Raw genomic sequence first — 24,489 nt, 5'->3', positions numbered from 1 at the left:
TTTGCCGGGGGAACAAAACTCATCCTTTCTCTGTCCTGCCAGTTCATCCAAATACTGAAACTAAGGGCTGAGTAAAATTTAGTTTTGTACTGCACATTAAGGGCGCTAAAACGATGCCTCAATAAGCCGCATTTTGGCTCATTGCTGCTTGGTTTTTTCGACATACTAAAATTGTACCCAATTCGACCAGTGGAAAACAAACAAAAAAGAGGAATGTTTTTGAATTAACTTCGTCAATTTCTGCACGTTTGGATGCCTATTTATATGATGCCGCCGAATGGACACAAATTGTCGCGCTCTCATTTCTTAACCATTGGTAAAAATGTCTTTTATGATTTGCTATGATCTCTGGGCAAATTATGAAAACAATTTTGCCTGAAACTATCATGTACAAAAACTAGATTACTTTACTATACACATAGGCAGAGCCTATTCTTCATAACACTTATACAAAGCATCTATTTGTAAGGCCTAACTAAGAACAAATCCAAAGTATTCTCCTAATATTTATATGTATAGACACTATGTATAATTAAACCATATTCAACTCATACTTCAATAAACGAAACACAAAAACACCCAGATTGTCCATTTCTAAAATTACCAACACTCCCGCATTAAATCATTTTCATGTTTAAATGTTATTAAATGACTATTTCTATGCATTACTTTGGTTGTAGAAGTAGCCGTAAAATGTAGTTTATTAAAACCATTTTGTACATTTTATAAGTTAATATTTGTTTTTCTGCAATAAATTGTTTTTGATTTTCTAGTTGGTAGTACACAAATAGCGGCTTTCATTTTAATTATACCCGTTACTCGTAGAGTAAAAGGGTATACTAGATTCGTTGAAAAGTATGTAACAGGCAGAAGGAAGCGTTTCCGACCATATAAAGTATATATATTCTTGATCAGGATCAATAGCCGAGTCGATCTGGCCATGTCCGTCTGTCCGTCCGTCTGTCCGTCTGTCTGTCCGTCTGTCTGTCCGTCCGTATGAACGTCGAGATCTCAGGAACTACAAAAGGTAAAAAGTTGAGACTAAGCATACAGACTCCAGAGACATAGACGCAGCGCAAGTTTGTCGATTCATGTTGCCACGCCCACTCTAACGCCCACAAACCGCCCAAAACTGCCACGTCCACACTTTTAAAAAATGTTTTGATATTTTTTCATTTTTGTATTAGTCTTGTAAATTTCTATCGATTTGCCAAAAAACTTTTTGCCACGCCCATTCTAACGCCCACAAACCGCCAAAAACTGTCAGTGCTGTAGACTCTCCTTCGCTATTTCACTAGCTGAGTAACGGGTATCAGATAGTCGGGGAACTCGACTATAGCGTTCTCTCTTGTTTTTTATATAATATCTTAAGATGTCAACGAAATATCAGCCCGAATTAAGGAAAACGAGCCATTGCTTCAGTTTTATTCAATAAATTAATTTGGTTTATTGCTTACATCAAATACATAAATATTAAATTGTTCCATTCGACGCTTTGTAGTTTTACCTATGTGCCAATTAGTTGATCTGTACTCTACATACAAATATATATATCGCATATATACAGAGGGCTCTGGATATGGGCTCCTACTTTCCCGCCGCCTTCTCCTCCAGCTGGGCTTGAATGTGCCGTACGTTGTGGCCGCCGCCGTTGTGGTTGTGGCGCTGGAAAAAGGCGTTGATGGAGCTCATGGAGCGGTACTCCAGATTGTCGCTGACGTGCCAGTCCACGCTGATGCTCTGGTGGCGACCCACCGGATTGCGGATGCGAGTCTCGTTGTACTTCTCCAACAAATGCAGCAGGCAATCCTTGGTGGTGTTGGCCGCCTCCTCCAGATTCACGGTTTGATGAGTGTCCGGCAGCCCCACGGGCACATCCCGACTCATCTGGTTTATCCTGAACTTGGCTCGACGACTGCTGGCCGATTCGTTGCTGGCGCTGGTGGAGATTGGGTTGCTGGCGCCCGACGAGATTGGGTTGCTGGCGCTGGAGGAGATATAAGTGCTGGAGCTGGTGGTACTGTTGCTGGTGCTGCTGGAGATCACCTTGGAAGAGGTGGTGCTGGTTCTTTGTACATGCTGGTTGGTGAAGCTCCTGGCATTGGAACTGGTCATGGTTTGCACCGTGGACTTCCGCTGGGACTGCACCAGTTTGCTAGAGGAGCTGTTCCCGTTGCTTAACTTTGGTGTTTCCTCGATGGACTGCTGCAATCTTACAGACAGCGAACTGATCTTCGTCTTGCCCTTGCCATCATCGTAGGATCTCTGGCTCTGGGAACTGCTGCTGGCCTGGCTGAGAAGTCCTCCATTCAAAGTGGGACGGTTCCAGCTGCTGCTGGAAGTGGTTTTGCTGGTCCACCTATTGCCATCCTGGGTAGTCTCCGAGGTTTTACTAGAAGTACTGCCAGAAGGAGCAGCAGATGGTGCAGCAGCAGGGATTGGAGCAGCAGCCGGAGGATCAGCAGGGGCTCCACCACTGCTCCCATTATTGTTCGCATCCCCAAGCTTGGTGTTGATCTCGGCCAGCATGAGCAGGTGATCAGATAGCTTCCGTATCTCATCCGCCAGATTCACACGCTCTCCGGAACTCCGCCGACCCAGCAGGTAGGTGGTATCCGAGTTCCTTCGATCGAAGGTGTGCAGATAGCTCTTCATACTGCGTTGTTGCTGGACGGTGGACTGACTGCCGGAGAACTCGTCGAAATTCTCGTTGAAGAGGTGTTGCGGTGTGGGAGTTGCCGGACTGGAGGTGGCTACCGTCGGGAACAGCTTCTCCCGTGACTCGTTGATGGGCGTGGCCACCGAGCGCGGACTCTCGTTGTCGGCACTGCGGGACTCGTCCTCCTCCGGCAGATCTTCAACCTCTCCCCGTTCGTCATCCGTCAAAGTGGAAATTGATTCGCAAGGCGAAGGCGAACAAACTGGAAATAGAGCACAGTCTTAGAAGCCATTTTCAAAGGATCTTTTATATTTTTACATATAAGTTATGGGGTTATTGCCAAAAACTGTTTCAGAAGGGTTAATGTACACGAAATGGTTATATACACACGAATAGAGCATGCTTATGAGTTCAGAGAGTTGTGTCTTAATATGGCTCTTAGGAACATCAAATGTGCGTTTGACTAATGTTCTACACAAAAATAGCTTTGAGTAAATACAGCTGCTGAAAAAGGTTTGGAAAAAGGTTAATTACTCTGATCGGTTGTTATTAATTTTGATTCAAAAATATATTTTATTGAACTATTTTTTGGTACTGTTATAGAAGAAGACTTAACTAAGAAACAGGTATTTTCCTAATTCATGAAACTAGATAAAGTTTACTTCTAAAAATGCTTAAAACATATCAATAAACCTCGGTATTCTGATCTTTATTCTGTTGTTAATACGATATAGTAAGTCTCCCTGACGGACAAACCACAAATGAACATGAGACTGACTGAGGAATTTGACTGCGATCTCTGAGGATGATTGGTGTTCTGAGCTGGATGTTGGGCTTACCTGGCTGGCAGACCAGAAACTGTGGCTATACGAGCATGTGTGTTGATCTAAATCTGAACTGTGGATTAGGGTAGTTCTAGGGGTTTCGGATTTGGGATTGGAGGGGACTGGGATGGAGCGAAATCGATTTCGGTTTCTCGTCTCGAAGAAACTACAGAGAAGTCTTTGTGCTGAAGTTTAAATTATATTTTGCATATATTTTCATGTAGTTGTTTTCTTTTTGTCAATGGCTGTCTTTATCACAGTGTAAATTGGTTAATAGAGCTGGTCATCCGCTACAAGAATGCCAGGCACATAGCTTAACGCTAGGGTTACTTAAACATAAACCACAGTTCTGGCTGGCAAGCTGGTTCTCCCTCGTCCGAAGACAAGGATTTGTTCTACCAAAGAGATGGGGTTAACACAGAGAAAAAGACAGAGACGGAAAGGAGATACGGACAGAGAGTCAGCTAGCCAGCTTTGTCCACATTCAAGTTAAGAACAACAATTAGTTTGACAAGTTAATCGTGTAATATACAAAGTCCATCCGATTGCAGGATGCAGTTGGAGATGCGATGCGGATGCCTCATTTGCCGTGGATGAGGGCGTGTCTGTCGCGCTGTCGCTGGGATCCGTACTCACCTCTGGAGGAGGAAAGGCTGTCCGCGCCGTGAGTCCTCCTGGGATGGGGATAGCTCGTCTCGCTCAGCGGAGCTATCACATTCCCCTCCACGTCGAACACGTACGGACTGTTCGGATGCGTCTCCCAGCGCACGATGAAGTTCTTCAGGTTGTCCTTCGTGGCATCCAGTTCTTTGTTCTGCAAAGGATACAGATGCGAAGGGTAATAATAGTTTGGTGGCTTGAGAATGGGGAACTAGCTCTATGTCTCTGAGTTAATGGTTGAGGTTCAAATAACTAATCGAACAGTAATGCACGAGTACTTCAAATTATTGGAAGTCCAAAAAAATGTTTTGAAGCCATTCGACTTAGTGTCAGAAGTATGTCGTGCAAAAAGTCACCTTTGAAATGAGTCTGTCCTTCTGTGTATCTGATTAAATATATGTATATTGTTGCATACCTCTGGACTCCTTTAAAAATGCAGTCGATTTCATATATTATTTTAATGCTAGTTGTCAGTACTTGTAATTTGATATTCTGGGAAGAGTTAGTTCAAAACCACAATGCCTTTAGCCCTGGATATGTGACACCCGTTTGCTCGTTTGAAGGTCTTGCAAGTCTTGTGCCCCAATTTCTTACCTCGAGATCAGCGTCGCTGCAGAGTTGGGCCAGCTCCTCGTCGTGCTGCTGGTCCTCCTGCTTCGCCTGCTCCACGCAAACCTCTACCTCTTCCTCCTCGTCTTCGTCCTCAATGGTTTCCGTGGAGTCCTCGGAGGACTCCGAGGGAGCTGTCACCGGAGACACAGACTTCAGGCGCGACTTGGACGCAGAGGAGGCGGCCTTTGTGATGGGCGTGGCAGTGGCGGCGGTGGCAGGCCGCTGCTGAAGCCATTTGTGCTTCATGCACTCGGCGGCTGTCATCCGGGTGCTGGGGAAATGAAAATCCGGAGACGGGTTAGCAACCAGACTCTAATTAGGGGGAGAATTCGAACACCCACCCCAGGTCCTTTGCCAGCAACTTGGCTATGAAATCCAGACACTCGGGGGATATGCCATTAAAGCATTCATCCTCGAAATCGTACTTTGCAATGGTTACATTTGACATTGTTTCAATGTCGTTCTCGCCCATGAAAGGCGACAGTCCTGAGATGCTGTATCCAAACCATCATATGGGATTGTGTGTGGTTTCGAGGTGTGGGAGAGTCAATAAACATGTAATGTAAAAGCAGCGTAAGTAGAATAAATAAAAACACAAAACCAACACTTAATTAACTAAATTAAATTCGCCACGGAGTGAGAGCAGATCCACCAACCGCCCCTTTTGATTATCACATTTTTAGCTGGTACACACTTTTAATTGGTTTTCTCCCAAGCACCTACCCTTAAGATATGAGTGCGGGTCTTGATTAAATTTCTAATTGCTCGAGCCACAACATAAATGGTTCGAAAATATTGTGCTGGCTTCACCCTAGAAATAAGTAAAATCAACGTCCTCGAATATGTTTTTTTCATTTAAATGTGTTGAGTTTTTGTAAAAATATGCGTTGGCTTAGTAAAAGGAAGTATCCACTTTTTGACTTCTATCGATTTTAATAGGATAGATAAAGATAGATTTGATTTAGAAACGTTTTAAGAGAATATTAGTAGATTTATTTAAAGATTTCATCGCCATGTAAAAAAAGTCTTTATATCAAAATTATTTTGGCAGCTAAGTACGCTATTCTGTAGTCATTGTTTAAGAAACTTCAATATAACTTAATAAAAGCCAAAGCGTCCATCTAAAGTAGCTTCTAAAGCATGTATACAATTTTATTAGATTAAAGGTATTAAACTTACAGCACATAGCATATAACGCCGACACTCCACATGTCTGTTCCATACGATATGCAGTCAAAGTTTACAACTTCTGGCGCCACAAATTCCGGAGTGCCAAAGAGAACCTATTGCAACAGTCAGCATTTAATAAATAACTCTGTTTTAAGTAATTGTTACTAAGCATTACATGCATCTTAGTAATAAGAACCATCCAACATCTTGTGTTTTAAGAAAATATACTTGGACAAGTATTTTAGGCCTTTGGTTAATTTCTGGTAATTTTACATATGTACATAGCATAGACTAAGTATTAGCTAATTATTCCCAAAGTGATTGAGCTCTGCAAGAATTACTTACTCTGAGACGCTTATCAGGATCAAATTTACGAGCTAGTCCAAAATCAATGATCTTGATGCGGTTACCCTTCTGTGTGAGCACCAAAATATTCTCGGGCTTCAGATCCAGGTGGACTATGCCATTGCCGTGGATAAAGGCCATGGCCTCACACACCTGGCGAATAAAGACGCGGCAGACTCGTTCGGTGAGGACGAACTCATCGTCCACCACGCGATCGAAAAGCTCCCCTCCTTCGATGCTGTGAAAGCCAAAAAAAGTTGTTAATTAGACAGAGGGAAAATGTGAAAACAGAAATGCATAAACAGCAGAAAACACAAAACGAATCATGCAAACCAAGCACCATAAATAGAGTTATTGCCTTTCAATTAGTCTCCTCACCTCGCAACCAAAGGTTTTAGCTTCGATTTTAGTTACCTTACCTGGCAACCCACACTAAACTAGTTATGGTATTTACAAGAGTACAGATGGCTCTGCCAGGACACGAAAATCAGATAATCCATGAGCATCAATCCGCTCGAGTGACGGGCATCAACTAACGGCATGCCGATTGGATTCGGAGTCGGAATCGGAGGGAATTATGTTCAGGCACTCGAACAAATGTCATCCGAGATTTGCTTCAAGTGTGTCGATAACACAACACATCACAAAAATCCGGCCGTTCCATTCCTCCAGCAGATGCCCATGAACAAATTCGGAAAAAATAGGAGAAATGCCGAAATGCATTGGTTTTTCTCTGTTTTTTTCGGGTTGTTAACTAGTTGATGCACTTCACCCGAAATCGAGTAAATTAAAATTGCATGTAGATCTTTGTGCGTCGTTTGAAATGGAATATTGCTATCCAACAGATGGAGATTTTTTTTGATTGGTCTGATTATGCAGTTTGTGTTGACCCATATAAATACTCTAATAATACTAACGTATTTTTATATACATTTGTATAAAGAAACAAATTGTACAAAGCAAGGTAAACAATAGTGATACACATTTCTGTGGCTGATTATAATAGATCGAAATGGAATATTTTTATAAAACTGTCTAACACGTCGTGCTATTCTCATCCAATTGGAATACCTAATTCGGACATGAGTGATATACTCGTATATACTAGCTGCCCATAGAAGTCCATTATCCAAATGAAAATCACTTAAAGTGCACTTCATTAAAATTGGTTCATTAAAAATTTCAACTGGTAAATCCACAGATTCGAGGAAATCCAATGAAGCTTTTAACCGACAAGTTTCATGTCACATGGGATGTGTAAAACAATTGTCAAAATGTTTAAATATTTATTGCAAAGCGATAGCTGTGCCATTTTAATTCAGTTAAATTACTAGCTCTTTGTTTTAGTTTGATAGTGGTGCTTACTCCCTTTGAGTGGCTTTTCCACGATGGAAACTAAATAGTTGAAAAGCAGCATGCTTAAACCACTTTCCTAGCTGCTCATCTCGGCGAGGAATTCCCTTCTTTGGAAAATATGTTCGTCGTAGTTGGATATTCTGTTATGAATATGCCAAGGAGAACTATGCAAGTCAACAATTAACTTTTTCGGAAGGGGGAAAACGGCAAGGAGAACAGGACCAGCAAGAACAACAACACAAGTTGTCCAAACTGCAGTTTCCTTGTTTTGTTGAAAATTAATTTAAGTTGACAAAGTCTTTTGGGGCTTTGTCTTGGGTCTATGAAAACGGAATTGTTTCATGTTTCTTTCGTTTTATTGTTCGCCCACTGGGAGGCGAATGTGGGTCAAGGCCGTTGACTAATCAGTGGGCCAGAACACCTGCCTCAATCGTTTTTATGGGCCATTAGACCCTTAACCCATGTCACCATTTATTTGCGAACAAAGAAGCTGTGAAAAACTTTCGCGAGGCAAATAAAAGTTGCTGTAAATTTCTATAAATGCTCGGGTGCCAAGGGGAAACCTGTTGCTCGAGGTTTTTCTTTCAGACTTTGTGTGAGTGTTTCGTGTATTGGGTGGGGCGGAAAAGTTTACTAGTTTACGATAATGTGCGTACGTGTAAATCGCACTTTATGCACATTCCCACTGATTGCAAGATATTGTGTCCCCAGCAACAATGTGGCAAACAGCCAAGGGACAACAAACTTAACGAATAGTGGAATAGAGGGCTACAAGTGTATATATTAGGGTGGACCGTATTTGGCGACCAGAGTAACAAAAATCCTTTACTCTTCTTTTTAACTTTCCAATTTGTTTATTATGCATTGGGAGTGCACACTATCAGATTATCTGAGCAACTATAACTTTTGGTCACCAAATAAAGCCCAATCTAACGTGCATACATAAACATTTATACTCTATTTACAGAGAAACACAGAAAAGGAGTCACACCCACGAGACAGGGACAAGCAAACTGAACGCATTCATTTGTAAGGGCCCGTGAATGGGCCTCTTGAAGTCTTCCTTACAGTTCCAGGACGACGCACATCATTTTCTGATATTCGTATGCCGCGTACAACTGTATGATGAGGTGATGCTGCAATGAATTCATTATCTCCACCTCCCGCTCCACATTCCGCTTGTCCTCGCGCTTGGGGATCGGCACGAACTTGGCCGCCAGCTGCAGGCCATTTGCCTTGTCCTTGCACTTGTACACTGTCCCGAATTTTCCGCTGCCAGGAGACATAATATTGATTACATATTAATCGACGCACATCGGGGAGTGCAGCTTTCGGGCCGCAGGATTACTCTACTCACCGTCCCACCTCACCCAGCACATCGTAAAGTTTATGTGCATCGACGTTGCGATTTATGGTCACATCGCGCATGGGAAACGCCGGTTCCAAAACTGCAAAATAGGAAAAAATGGGTGGTATTAAGTTTGGACCATAAAACAGTTCAGCAATAACCTTTTTATTTAGGAAGTGAACTGAAATTGAAAAAGGAGCAAGTAGCTTTTATTGTTTTCAATAAGTTTATCGGACGTATATTTAAGAAGTAAAAGTCCAGATTGAAAATTGTTTCGTTACTAATTAAATGTTGTTCCTTTTAACTGCTTCTTATTTAGTGACCTCCCGATTGTACGCAAATGTTACTGATAGAGCACTATGCAAAATATTTAGTACACTCATCGGTGCATTGATATCAATCCTGGTCTAGTACATACACCCCATTGCACTTTATGAAGCCATTTTATCGATCCGTAATTCCATTGGCTTGCCATATTCCTTATCAGCATACCAGTTTGCTGCCATAAATTGACAAGCCATAGGTGGGTATATGGTCGGAAATGTTTCGGTCTGATTAAGACCTCAACTGTGTGATTTGATTAGATTTCTTGTTCCTGGCCAGAGCTAAAGAACAACAAGTGCTCCGCAACGTGGTCAGGAGTGCACCCTCGGCAATATGGCATTTCAATCATTTCCATTGTCCAGTTCCCAGTTAGGAGTGCATTTAATACCGGCTATTATGGAGCCAGTACGTCTCTGCAAGGACTGCTCAACAACAGCTTGTGCTTGTTACATATTTCGCAGGACATATTGCACACAAGTTTTCCTGTTGTGCTCAGAGGAAACCCTTTCAGAATTTGATTCGTTGTGTGTGTCTACAAGTTGCCAAACAAATAAAAATGACTTGATTCAATTGAATTTGTGCAACGCAACGATATGAAATGGGGACGACAACAGTGACGAGTGGGAATATTGTGACAAATATGGGTTTACTTGTATGTTCGTGGGCGGTGGGCTCCCTGGGTCCCCTGCGTGTGGTCACCAAACAGTGTACGATTTTTCATATTTTTTCCATTACGCACAAGAGTTTCAACTTGACATTCGACCGCAATAATCCCCGGAGATTTTGTGGCAGGCATGGAAACAGTTGCTTTCGAAAATTTGCAATTCGAATTATTGATAATCTGTCAAAGGCTTATGGTGCAAGTTGAGTAAGTCAATATGTGTGCTGAAATAACCGATTGATGGCCACTATTTTAAAAACAATTAATTGAATTTAAGTAATAATTCTTTAATTCTTATAGTTGTAAGAATTCAATCTATCAATTTAATACCACAACAAGAGAGATCGCTATACTCGGGTTTTTGGACTTTTAGGTACTTACTTTTTTACTTAAATAGTGAACAGAGCTTCGATTAAGATCCGCATTACTAAAAGCTGCTTGCTTGATCTGAACCTTCTAGCTTTTAAAGTTTTGAGATCACAGCGTTCACACGGACAGACAAATGTACGGACAGACGGACGGACATACGGACAGATAGGCGGACTTGTCCAGATTGACTTTGCTAGTGATTCTAATGAAGTATGTCCCTTTTCGGAAACGATTATTTCTACCTAATCATACTTTTCAAACAAATCTAGTACACCTCTTTACTCTCCAATTTACGGGTATAAATAATGTAAGATATCAAACATAAAACACCAATTTTTCGATAGGTTCTGGACGGAGAAGCTTTTAAAGACTGGGAGTACACCATTTCAAGAGTAAAATTTGTTGTCCCTATTTTCCGACTTCTCGACTTTTTCTAGCTGTGCTTAACGGCGGCATTTAAGGGGTTAAGTTGTTAGCAAGCTTCTATGAATTGATGTCATCTGCGCGGCAGCTGTCCCATTAATATGTAAATGGCGCACATAAGTATGCTACGGAAAACACGATAAATCTTTAAAATCAAAGGCGAGGCGAAGAAGCAAACGAAAAGACTTTTCCGAATCGAGAAGGGGCGAGACAGGGGCGGGAAAAGTAGATGGTGCGGGTGGCACAAACTTGGCAAATTCAAAGTGAAAGTCGAGCGTCTACTGTGAATAGAAACGGAGGCTGTGAGAGCGTTTTCTTTGCTATTTGTGTGCAGCGAGGCACTTGTACACACATATATGTATGTATGCAAGCAATTGACGCCTCCCTTTGCCACGCCCCCTGGCCATATCTCGTTTAAACGGTTTTTGGCACCGACTGAGTGAGTGAGTGCATGTATAAGTGCATTTGAGTGCACTCTGCCAATAATGCGCACAATTTAAGTTTCGGCAAACACGCCCAAGCACAGGCATTAGGCAAGAAAATTGAAGAGCGCCCCTCAATTGAAGGGACATTTTGGTGAAAACTTGCCAACTTCTCGGTGCCATAACTCATTATTCAAAAGACACAAAAGTGGAATCGAAAAGAGGCGACGAGATTCGAGATATTTCAACGCTCATAAAACTTCAGCATGAGCGCAGACAAGCATTCATTATGCACAAACGTACACTTATACTCGGTTGAACACTTTAAGAAATTATAATATATTATAATATGTAATAATATGATTTGGTAAACAACTAAAAGACATTTTAAAGGAAGTCAACATATTATAATAAACTGAAACAAACTATGTATGTATATCTATATCGATGCGTTTGTAGATTATCTTATAAAGACATATTAAATGACTCCAATAATAACTCCAATATAAATAAGTTAGAAGCGTTAGGTGTCAAAAGAGCAGTTTTAGACACTCTTTTAGACACTCTTCTCTGAGTGTACTCATATTCATACTCAGAAATGGATGTGAGTGGGCGACAGGTAACTCCCATTCATTTCCTGGTTCGAGCTCATGAATAAATGAATTTATATCGACTCTTCTTGGCATTTGCACTGCACCGCTTATCCAAAGGGAAAATCCGTGGACTTTCAGGGGGTAACAGGGGGTTGAGGGGTCCGGATATGCCCATATGCTCTGGCTAGACAGTGGGGGTGGCAGCGAGGGGCGGTGGGCGGTGGACTGACGACCCCAATCCCAATGCGCCAACCGAATGCAATCGAAATTGGACTTGAGCCGTTTGAAGTGTTTTCGTAAATCAATTTCAGTTCCATTAAGCTGCAAGATGTGCATATAATACACGAATCGTTGCGGATAGGAACATGTGGATTGGAGTAAAAATATGATGTGCTAGTAATGTGCTTTCTACATATTTACACATTTGTTTTATACATATATATATTTTTTTATACTTTTTTAAAAAGTCTTAATGGTTGGAAAACTAGAATAACTACTTCAGGAAAATATTTAAAGTTGTTCTTACCCCAGTATTAAGATACAATCAGCTTTAATGCGTCTCCCTACGTATGCAAAATAATTATAGCTTTTAAATAGCTTTCAGTTGAAGTTTGAGTTCTGTGTCAGACATCTCTTATTCAGAAGTACTTTTCTCGACGTCTATATGTATTTTGCTACTCTATCTCTATCGCACCGCACCACCGTCTCTTTCGCTCACAGGGGTCAATGTGTGTGGATTGGGTTGAAAAGTGCAGCTCGTCGCAAATTGAATTCAAAAAACTTTATAAAGTTAATTTATGCACAATATCAATAAAAATGGCTGAGCGGGAGTCGCAGATACTACATTTGCACTCCCCATTCAATGGAGTGCCATAGATATAGAGCGGCGAATGCAAATGGCGAACGATTTTTTGTGCCAACGATGGCAATTTTTTCTGATATGAAAATCAGCAAATTTTTCTTTGATTTGCCTTTGCTCCTTGGGTCGTCAAGGATGCGCCAGGATAACCCAGTCAAATCTCCGTTCCCCACTGCTCATTTGGGCAACTGTTGCCAGGATTGCCTTGACTTTCAGATTAAAAAATAAAATCCCAGCGAAGCGAATCCTCGGCGGAAGCGAAAAAATGTTTTCCTCCGACTTTTCCGCTCATCGATTTGGTGCTGCAATTTGTTGCTGTCATAAAAATTGTGTAATGTGCTTAATGAAATTTTTTTAATAACACAATTTGAGGGCACGTGAGTTTAGCGGCGAAAAATGTGTTGTACAACAAAGGCAAACTGTTGCACATCAAACGATGGATGTCAATGTGCCACACATTACACGGCCACAAAATATATGCAAAAAATGGATAAAAAAACACAAGCCAGACGTCGGCATTTCAATAAACCAAAGTTACGCAACAACGAGGGTCCTGCATGCACTTCCTCATTGTTTATATTCGCATTTAAAACACTTTTTTACGCGACCAAAGCAATCGCACAAGTATGCCAAGCATTTAATGGCAGGCCCAGACGGGAAAACGGATACAAGCAAAACACTTAATACATTTTATATATTTTATGCTGCCAGGAAGTCGGCGCAAAGATCACACAGCATTTGCTGTTTGTTTGCCCGGCCAAGTCACTTGCTAAATTCAAAGCAAACAAGAATTATAAACGATGAATTTAATTTGGAGCTTGTTTTCTATTTGCTGTTCGCCTTTGACCTGACGCTTTGAAAATGTCAGGTTAATAAATTTCTTTAAAATTAACATTTTTAATAACTTAATAACCAGAAAAATGTAAGCCGCTTATTTCTCGTGAATATTCGCAAATTAGAGTTTTCTTGAAGCCATATTTTAGGCATTTCGACTAATACGAAAATCTTTTGATGATGCATCACGTGCTATGCAAATTAAGATGGCCTAGTACATCAGTGGCAAGCAAAATCAAATCAACATCGGAGAAAATGTAATAAAAACTTTAATTTGAAATATGATTTCCATTATGTTTTTGCTATCTTAGTACTTGCAGGCTACCAAAATGTGATTTTGATTTCAAAATTTAACTAAAACGAATGTATACTTACTTTACCCTATTTTGACTTTGACTCAATGTTGGTTACTTTCTACGATGGATTTTGGTAACTTCGACCAGGCTGGGAACTTTACTCAGCTGATGACGTTTGTGCAACCGATGGCGAAAACTGTTGGAAATGAGTTCGTGCCGTTGGCAGTAGATATTTTCCTGGTTATTGTTGCTGCTGATGACGATGCTGCGGGTTGTCTGTGCATTTTAATCAGTCTAAGTGCCTGGCAAATTCCATGGAAGGAATGAGAATGGCAGAACCAGTCTGAAACTGTGTGTTGACTGAGGCAGAGGCAGAGGTAAAAAAATGGCAAAAGTTTGCCCCTACTGTGACTACAGTGCCATTTCAAATTGGCTATTACAGGGACTTCCACACACACATCGCCTTCATCAAATGGTCATGCATAAATGCAAGGGAAAATGAGCAGGCTCCAGTACTCACACTTTTCTCAGCCCGACTATAATGCCTCGCCTAATCCAGGTGACATATTTTTAAAGTCCAAACTGAAAGCAAGGGATAGCTGAAGTTACAAAGACTATGAATCTCCTGTCATTTTGAATCTATATCTATACACAGTAAGTCCTAAATGAAGAGCTTAACCTAGCTTTATCTGTATCTAAACCTTTGGAACCCAACGATCCTTGTCAGTACCGATCTGATTAGACACTGGGCCAACAATTTATTTCTTTCAGTCGAATGGACGCGTTTGATGTGTTAAATGTTTGACGATAGCGAATTCAATAAATGATAAATGACAACAGAAACTTGCGGCATAAGGCCCACATTTTTTGTTTTTAAACAAATGCAAACAAGGGACAGATGACAGGAGACAAATCAATACCGTGTATCCATTTATTTTGCGTTCGCCTTTTTATATATATTCATATTAATCTCCGTGCATATCTATATCGAATGTTTCGGCAGTATCTTAACAACGGCAATTCATCTTCTTCATTTTTTTCCTGCACGCCAAGCGTAAATCCGCTGCGACAACGCCCAGTGCCTCCAGTTTTCCATTTTTTGCATGTGCGGAAAGCGAGAGAAAAATGAAAATCGTTGTGGAAAATGAAAAGTAATAATCAGTGTGGATGTGGGTGTGTGTGTGTGGGTATGTGAGTGTGTGGGGACCTTGAACGTTTCCCCGAGATGTGACGTAAAGCTCAGTGCCCTAATGCAGTGCAAAGTATTTCGACCCCATTTTCCCCCGATTTTTGTCGCCAATTTCCAGTTTATGCTGCATACTTTTGCGGCACACTTTAATTGGGCCATTGCCATTCAAAATTTATGCCAAAGTCTCTGACGAAATGGGATGTCACTTTTGGCTCCTTCTCGTTGCCAATTTGCGCGATGATGCAATTTTGTTTTATTTCATTTAATTTTCGCTGGCTTCTACCAGCTTTGTGACAATGAAATTAGCATTAGAAATTTGTATGCATGCGTGTTGCTCCCTGTTTTTTATTTTATCCCATTACCAGCCTCATTCAATTGGAATTTTCATTTCAGCTTATTTCGCCTTTAATTTAGTCACTTGCGAGCTGAGGACACCAAGCGAGTTATTCCAAAATATTGTTCGCCTCGACATTACGCATACGCCGCGTGTGACGATGAGTCCCGCTTGCATTTCTTGAATCGCTTTGTGGCGATTTTCCGAGGGGTTTTCCCCGCTTCTCCCCACCCTCCTCGGCTATCCCTTTACACATTCATTACGCTGGCTTTTGTGGGCACACACATAATCTCCGGCTGGCTGTATGGGTGAGCTTTTCGCGCTTATAATCAACGCCGCCATTCGAGCAGCGTATATATGTGTGGGAATTTTCCATGCTGTTTTCGCTTTTAATCACCGAAACTTGAGCACTGCGAAAATACTTTAAGGGCACTGCAGCAGTGCTAAATTTAAAAGGACCCCAAAAATGCTGCCCCTGCATAAAATGCCTGCTAATTGATCGATGTGAGCACAGCAATTTCAAGGCAATTCCAAAGTCCAACAATGGGCCAAAGGACATCGCATGGAGACTACTGCAGACTGCAAAGATAAACACAGGCCAGGACTTTTCCCCCAGCCGAAGTTCCCTTTTTTCAGCCTTGTCATCAGTAGATGCAGGCAATCGGTGGTGATGGGGTGGGGCACATCGGTTGGGGAAATCGGGGAAAATGCTGCAGCAACAGCCGCTTCTAAATGCAAAACAATTTCAAGCCAGACTAACGACGCACACCGCAATGAACTCATTAAAACTTTCTACCCAGTCTGCAACAAATCGGCATCAAAGCGTCGTGCGCGATGAAAATTCAAAACTGTTAGATTGCTAAGTTCCGCGAATGTCTCAAATAGGAAAAGAAGCCGATGCGAATTCGCTGGCAGCCGCAACTCTGCGTTTAATTAATTTAATGAGCGACGTGAGGCAACCGCAGACACCTCGTGTCAGCCAGCGCTCATAAATGACTTTCTGCCCCTGTTCCTGTGCCATTTTGTGGCACACAGACGGGGGCGAAACAATAGGTCGAAACAACAAACCGCAGTAGCATAAATAATCGAAACATCAATTTGCATGACTTATTTCGGGTTTTGATTGCTCATTATTGGAGTACAACAAAAAATTATCTAAACCCTAAAGTGATTTTAATGAAATATGTATACATATACAATTATAATAAAAATTTGTTTATTTAACATGTTATATGTTTTATTTATACATTTGTTTTCGACAACTTTATATATAAGCGTTTGTTGTTTACTTTTACCTGCTGGGAAAGGATTTATACTTTTTACGCATTGGTGCTATTACCATACCCCCAGCTGTAGTAAACTAGCTGCGGGACTCGCGTGGCAGGTGAAATGGGAGGTTGGGATGCTGGGAGGCTGGGAGATTGGAAGGCTTCGTGCAAAGCATCAGCTGAACTCGTTAGCGTAAAATCCTGGAAATTTTGTCAATGAACGGCTATCCATGGCCGATCCTGATGGCGGTTGGTGAGCGACTGCAGCTTAGTTAATTATCGGCTCGCAATGGCCCCTCGTTCAAAGTGTATTAATTTATGAGTGCAACACAAAGGCCAGCGCCGCCGTCATTTGCAGCAGCTGAGGACCCAGAGCTCCCCGCTGAATTTGGAAAATGTTTGGCCATTGGGGTGGAATTTAGGAAGTTTACAGTGTGCATTCCCCAAATGAAATCCCCGAACCGCAAATACTTTAAAAGCCCCGGCCAAACAGCTGCCAAAACAAATGAATTAAAGAAACGAAAAGCGAGTAGGATGCCATTGTGCGAGATATATATCATATTGTACTCGTATGCCCTGCATCTCCTTCTGGTTGCCAGTGTGTGTAGGCCAATGGTCGCATAAATCAAAGACGAAGAGCGAAGTCTGCGGCTGGTTCGAAAAAGCCAAAGGGGGAATTGCAGATATGCCGGCAGTGTGCGAACACATATTTGCACTCAAATCGAATTGCATTTGTTTGGGGCATAATTGAATAACAACTGCAAATTGCACAGGGCACAAAGCGGGCTAAAAATGCCGCCATGCCAACCGGAAGTGGAAGGGCCCCTTACATACATACGTCTGAAAATAGGATATATACTTATATGTTCGATATGGGGCGTATGGCCCATAAATAATTTGCCAGCTCTGTGAATTAGTTGCGGCATCAGCAAGATAAATCAATTAACGCGCAACAAACAAAACAATTAATCAAGGTGCAGGTTTTTAGTGCCGGGAATCAGGTCGCTTTGGATCGGAATCGGTGTGGATCAGGATGAAACAGCGAGGTAATTGAAAGGTCATCGATTCAGTGGCGGCCACATGGTGCATGTTCGCACGCGCTTCTGCCAACAATTTGTTAAAATTTAACGCTTTATTTACTGCCCGACTGTCCATCCTGGGTTCCTCAATCATGCACAGAGAGAAATTTGTCTGGAGTTCTAAGAAGAAACTACGCGAATTCTTTAGCCCAACATATTATGGTACAATGCCGTGTTTGAGGTACGCCCTTTCCATGAAATATTTATAAATCAAATACATTTTTATAAATAATTCCTGATTATTGGGGAGTAAATCTTGAACCTTAACTAGTAAGAATTATGGTACTAAGAAACATATTTAATTAGTTTCCAAACAAATAACAAATATAGAAGTACGAGGATGCAAATGCCTGCACAAGTGGTATAACCCATCTTTATGGTATCCCAACCGCTTGATCTTCAAGTGATCAGGCATTTTTTTCTGTGCACTCTGTTTTTCACACATCCACCATGTGCTGACACGTGGAACTGCAAAGGCAACGGACCTGCTCATGCACAATGTATCTGTATCTGCAGTTGTATCTGTGTCCTGGCTGAGCGACAGTTTGACATCTCTAAATAAAGTTTGCACTTGCAAGCTACGTGGGTACAACCAACACATTCCCACACACACAAGCACCCACACTCGCCAGGCAAGCACGCACACTGTTGCAGGGAACATAGACACCCTCTGTGGCACGTTTGACAATTTAATGGTGTTGGGGTTATTTATACAATACGCTCGCTGCAAGTCCTCAAATATTCAGTGACCGGCAGCCAATGACGTGTCGAGCAGTTGGTTAAAGGACCAGTTGTAGGGCTTAACTGGTCATTTTAAATTAGGGTCAAGCAGATGAAACCCATTAGATTTGGACCTTAAAGAGACCTTAAATGTTAGCTCTGCAGTATCCTATCGAGTACAAGTGTGTAGTCTTGTAATGCATAATGCATAGTATAAAAGACATGCGACACGGTGTAAAATGAATGAAAATAAATGTAAGGGAAAGTACCTATTTAAGACGACTTATCAATTGGAGTATATAATCAGTCTTCAGCCATGAGCTCTTAGATAAGATAACTGCTAAGAAACATGAGTCGAAAAGTCAATACTTTCTGTATACGAGTATTTCTGATGTTATACGCAAGCAAAATATTTATATGTCTTTTTAGAGTACTTAAATCGAAATCTGCAAATTCATTTCATTTCAAGGGAAGTTGATTCCAAAATACCAATCATAATAAATTAAAATATCCTACTTTATTGGCTAGATCAGTTGCAGCACGTTAATTAAAGCTCGTTTGGCACTACATCACCATACACAAATTATCCGAGCAAATGTCTAAGTCAAGTTCCAATTGCATTTCATTCACTCCCCAAAGGATGTCTATTGACAAGACAGCTTCCGACAGGCGGAGGAATCCAAAGTGCCCCATCATTCTGTGGGTTCCAGGACAGATAAGGATGCGCGCACTCACTGGAGGAGTTCTCGGTTGCAGCTAACCAACGCAGCACTCTTGGCCGTTACAGTTTATGGGCTTTAATTTAATTTCTGTCCGAGTGGGAAGCGCTCTGAATTAACGATCTGTTTGGCCACAGAGAAGCGATTACCGAGGCAGATACGCGGATACTCTGGACGAGTTATAGCCTTTTAAATACCAGTAGCTGTTCTGCAATTAAACATGGAAACAATGCCGGGTATTTCCGAAACATTGTGAACACATGATGAAAACTAAAGAGGCCATGATACGCATACGCAATAAAATGATGATTTTCGGCATTTGATTGGCACTGTGTCGAGTTGGCCAAATAATGATAGTGGCAAGTGGCAAGTGGATAGTGTAGAGTGGCATTTGGATGCGACCCATAAATCAGCAACATGGGAAATTACAAAGCGCAAATGATGTTGACTACGTGGAATGCAAATGAAATGACCTGCATGACATGCAAAGGCGGAATGCAAGGCTGCTAATAAATAAAAACATACGATTTTGGGGCACCGAGAGAGCATTTACATAATTTTGATTATTTTCGACGGATGCTAGCCGTGTCCTTAGCCCGAATAACATTTGCAGTTGGAATTTGGCATTTGCCATTTGGCATATGGCCTGGTTCGGGGCTTGTTTTCGATTGCGGTTCTGGCTGAAACTGTTTGGCATTATGGAAATTTCCGTTTGTCATTTAGGGGCGCGAAGTGTCTACATGCAAATTGAGTTGCAACAAGCAGAAGCCCACTCCATTCGACAATTGTTTGTTTAGTTTGCATGTGGCAAATGCAATCTTAACAGGCTTCCTGGCTGCCTGACTGCCTGACTGCCAGTCTGCGAGTCTGCCAGTCTACCAGTCTGCCAATACATTAAATTGCAATTTTAATTTGTTTAGCATGCGGCATTGCTGTGCTTGCATCTGCACCACATGGCGTATGCGTTATAATCGCACAAACTGATACATATATGCACTCTACGCCCCTGTCTGCATTTTTAACACTGCCATTCCACCTGCAGCTGTGCCCCAGGCAAACTGCCGGAGATACTTTTGCATTAAAAATTTAAACAACATTGCAGGCAAGCGGCGAGAACAAAAAGTGGAGTTTGGACAATTTTGCCGAAAACAGACATTTTAAGCTGCTCCATTTTGTGCGATTTTCGATTTCGGTTGCCTTTTTCTATTCAAGTGCCTTGGGGCTGAATTAAATATTCTATAAATTGTTATAGTCCCCAGATATATGCAAATTAAATGTCTTTTAATTTGCTCTCGACCAGACGGGTTAATAAAAATTCCCTTTTAGTCACAGTGGAGGCAAGCATAAATTCTGAAATTTTGGTAAACGGCCAAGCACACGGAACATAACTAAGTATCTATAGGATATAGTTGAGTCTGGGCCAACTGAAACGCCAAGAAAATCAGGAAGCGTGAAACCTTCATATTATTACTTGACAGCCGGATAAACGATCAAGTCCTGGCCAAATCGCATACATAGTAGAGTACAGAGACCCCGCGATGAGGCAGAGTCGAGGAATTCGCAACGTCAACTGAAGTGAATATCAACGAACGACCTTCAACATGAAATGCGACGTAAAATAAATTTATCTCAATTATATATAAGCAACTAGATCTATATATCCGTCCGTTCTCTGGGGGAAAATCGGTCGGATTCGCGTTGCGGGGCGAGTAACTTTTAGAACGACCAGTGAGAGATTCTTTCGATTTTGCCTGCCAGCTTTACATTCACCTTGGCAGCGCAGTACGAGAAATCCAAAGCAAAATACAAATTTATTTTTGAATATTTTCGGTTAGCAGCGGCGTAAAAAAGAAATGAAAAATGTTTTCTATCCAAAGAGAGCACTCAATAAAGTGAACATCTCATTAGATCGCATTAATACTCATAGACGAAAAATGTGGAAAATTTGATTGCTTTTAATAAAAGAGTTTTTTTTAACGTTGCTTTTGAATGTATTGGTAACATATTACTCTAGTAGCTGTGGACAAAATATTTCCCTAGCCTAATTTACTCTGCAAGTCCTTACTGTATTCAGCAAAAATCCACTTTATAAAGAAATATGTATATTTCCTCCGTCTAATGACGCCACAATCAGACGATGGTCAGCATTTTTATGCAGATTTCTTGTTTAAATATTTACACAATATCGGCGTGCTTTCTCTGCTTGACGAGCAAACATTTAGCGCTGGAAAATGAACTACATTTAAAATATAATAGAACTGGCTTGTTTGATTTATTCGACTAGGTTTTGTGTAAACAAAATGCAGCAAAGTAATAAAATATTTTTATGAAACTCCACATGTCTGGTTTTCCCTGCGGTTTGGTAATTTCCGCTGCAAATGGTTTCATTTCCTCTCCGATTAAAGTGTCTTTGCCAAAGATTTCCCTTAATTGGCTGGCAAACTGGGGAAAGGAAATTGAGAAATCAGCTTATGCGCCATTAGCACATAACTCGGCTGAGACAAACCCAAGTGAGAATTGGCCGGGAAAAAAGGTTGGCCAATCGGTCAGGTTGCCACCTTTGCCACAGGTAGGCAGGTATTTCCGTTTGTTGTTATTTGCCAATTTGGGAAAGACTGCCTGGGAAAACAGCGTGGCAAAACGAGACGTGTAAGCCTTTTTCCTGGCTCCACACCCACACTGCGGATTGAATGGCACTAAATCAGGAGGACTCTGTGGGTGCTTTACCCTGTGTCTCCTCGTGTTACGCGTCCTTTTCGAATTTTTTTCTCGTGTCGCACCGGGTTCTTTTCATTTTTGGAATCGCCCGACGCTCGGCATTTTTCATGCTACGACGACTTTCCCCCATCCCCAACCATTTCCCGTTGGCCAAACTACTTGACACTTCCTTTTTTCCTTCGGAAGTTGGGGCCTTTCGACTTTGCCTTTGTCTTTGGCTGCCTAAACCACTGTAGACACAGTTACCACAGCCCTTCCAACGTTCATCGGGTGTGACATTTATCCTTCACCAACTGCGCTTCGCTTTGGCTTTTATTTGGGCTTAAAGCGGCAGACAAAAAAGTGTATATAGTATATATTTGGCCCTCTTTTGTTTTATGCGTGAAATTTATTGTTTCTGACAATGGAAACGGCGTCGCAAATGTTTCCTGATCACAGTGCGCCTTATCTGGATTCCTTTTTCGGCACGCCCCCACTTTTCCGCTTTTCCAACAGCCATGGCCGTATTTTATTGAAATTCATGTATTTTTAAAAGCCTACTGGCCCCGGGAAGCGGCTCTAAATCGTTTAAGCATTTGTTTCCACCATTCACAGCTTGATTTCGCCAGATACATTTTGCAGTTGCGTTCGGTTTGTTTTTATCTGCGCATAAAAGTTAATGTTTTGCATCAGTATCATGGGCCGAAAATGTTTATTGTTTTGGCCCTTTATTAAAGCGTAGTTAACTGCTGATAACTTCAGTGGCAAAAAAACCGAGAGGAATCGAAACAGCTGCTAAGCCGTAGATTTCGTTAATTTGATTTGTCTCTTTGCAGTTTGGCTTTGCGGAATAAAACACATTCGAAAGAGTTATCGGCCGAATCTCTGGCAAGGCACATACAATAATTACACTTCGCCATTTGAGACATTTATTGGGGCTATATCTATGGGTAGAATATATACAGATAACCGTTGACAGCGACCCTTATCACTGGTGATACACAACGCGTATACGCAGTGTTCACTCTTAAATTCGAGCCATTATCGGAGTGATAATAATTTTCGCTTGAGCGGCCATTCGTAGACTTACCACCTTCCGGCTCTGAGTCATCTATATAGATCATATTGCTGTGTCTCCTATCGTTGACCCGTTGTGCGGCTGCTGGATTTACTTAAGTCGGTTTGAACTTATTCCTTGACGCTGGCTAATTGGATTGTTAGTTGTTTTGTTGCACAATATTTAATGGCATGTGTAATTATTCATCACTCAACATTTTGCGTGTTAGCTTCACTTCACTTATTGCATGGATTTTGAAATCGTTTGGTTTTGCGCACTTAAAAAATGGCACAAAAGAACGATTCTTATTTTTAGCTGCTTGGCCGCGCACCACGTTGCGTATGCTTGATTTTAGCGCTAGATTCATTCGCCAGCGGCACTATTTCGCTATTGTGTCATCGCGAGCGAGCGTTTTGCCTGAAACTGTTTTGGCCTGGCCCCACATTATTTGATTTGAGCTGTTTTCGCTGCTGTTCTGCTGTTTCTGCTGTTTCTGCCTTTTGCCAATACGGCGTATGTGTGTTCCTTTGTGGTTATAAATGTGCTTTTCGGCTGATAACTGCCGCACTGAGAGAAACGGTCGATCGACTCTCGCGTATACGTGTCTATAAATAAACAAACACAGGCGCAGATATAGGGGCAAACCTCAACTGCATATATACACTCCTATTTGTATTGCTTCGTTTCGTATAAAAATAAATTGCAGAGCAATTTGTGTGCTCCGCTCTTTTTGGCCCGTCGCTCATTTTGCAGCTTGTTTGTGTACGCGAATGAAATTATTTTCCCTGTTGTCGTTAGCACATTTTCTACAGTTTTCCGATTTTCTTTTTGGCAACAGAACAACACACATTCGACGTCAGTGTGGGTTTTCTATTTGTCGACCCATCGGTACTATATATTCTTCTATATGGCTGCTTCCTATTCCCAGTTTGTCACTTTTTCGCAACTTGTTGCCGTTTCAAAGCCCTGTGGCTTTGACTTGCTTAGCTGGCCAAATTTTTGACCACATTTGTGTTAAAACGGTCGACAAATAATCTCTTTTTAGCTACTAATTTAATTTAATTCGATTCCTTTAATGATACCATGGTTCTGTCAAGATAACAGCTATTTATTGATAGCTCTTTAAGAGTAGCATACGCCTTTGTTTGTAGAAATCAAAGTGCTTTATGAAGTGTAATCAAATTATTAGGCACTGTTCTTTATCAAAAGTTGTAAGACATTCCGAATTGCTGAGTACAATTCCAAAATTGAAACTGATTACGAATACGTAAACTCGAATCATTTCCATACTTTATGAAATGGAATTATAAACCACTGGCATTCTGATCTCCAGGCATCGCACCCAATAATTTAGTTAGCATTCCATAAGCTAGGCATTCCTCGAACTTGCCAAATCTCTCATTAAACACTCCCAAACCAAGTGCATAAATTCCCAAAATATCTTCAACGAGTGTGAACTATAAATAATGGCGGGGCGCGCAATTATCTAGCCTCGTTATTAAATTACGCCCGTGTATATTTATATAGGTTACCAGTACGTGGGCCCCGTATTCCCCGTAACCGCAGACTACGCCGTATCGCATTGTATCTTATCAAACGGAAGAAAGCCCAAAGACCGGACGGTGGGAAAACGAGGGGTATGCGTCATGCCCACACATGGATTCAAATATA

The 24,489-nt window shown here is 41.5% G+C and overlaps 1 protein-coding gene and 1 long non-coding RNA gene across 3 annotated transcripts; one reads left to right on the top strand and one right to left on the bottom strand.

The window, feature by feature from the left end:
• Nucleotides 1-1,417: 1,417 nt before the first annotated feature.
• On the bottom strand, nt 1,418-23,261 carry LOC122625698 (myosin light chain kinase, smooth muscle-like). The gene is made up of 9 exons (XM_043805790.1): nt 22,852-23,261; nt 8,984-9,074; nt 8,695-8,898; nt 6,271-6,508; nt 5,935-6,038; nt 5,097-5,249; nt 4,738-5,026; nt 4,120-4,297; nt 1,418-2,921 (listed from the first exon to the last, which is right to left on the bottom strand). The coding sequence occupies exons 1-9, from the start codon at nt 22,883-22,885 to the stop codon at nt 1,588-1,590; spliced, it is 2,625 nt and encodes an 874-aa protein (XP_043661725.1). The 5' UTR covers nt 22,886-23,261; the 3' UTR covers nt 1,418-1,587.
• On the top strand, nt 13,286-14,585 carry LOC122625699. Of its 2 annotated transcripts, none has more exons than XR_006326631.1 (5): nt 13,286-13,547; nt 13,609-13,716; nt 13,771-14,132; nt 14,198-14,409; nt 14,483-14,585. It is a non-coding gene; the product is annotated as an uncharacterized LOC122625699 (long non-coding RNA). The 2 variants fall into 2 exon arrangements; XR_006326632.1 differs by having other exon boundaries at nt 13,598-13,716.
• Nucleotides 23,262-24,489: the final 1,228 nt, after the last annotated feature.

The sequence above is a fragment of the Drosophila teissieri genome, unplaced genomic scaffold (assembly GCF_016746235.2).
Source record: "Drosophila teissieri strain GT53w unplaced genomic scaffold, Prin_Dtei_1.1 Segkk56_quiver_pilon_scaf, whole genome shotgun sequence".
Classification (NCBI taxonomy): domain Eukaryota; kingdom Metazoa; phylum Arthropoda; class Insecta; order Diptera; family Drosophilidae; genus Drosophila; species Drosophila teissieri.
Note: the sequence above shows the minus strand (reverse complement) of the source record. Positions and strands in the feature narration are given on the sequence as shown.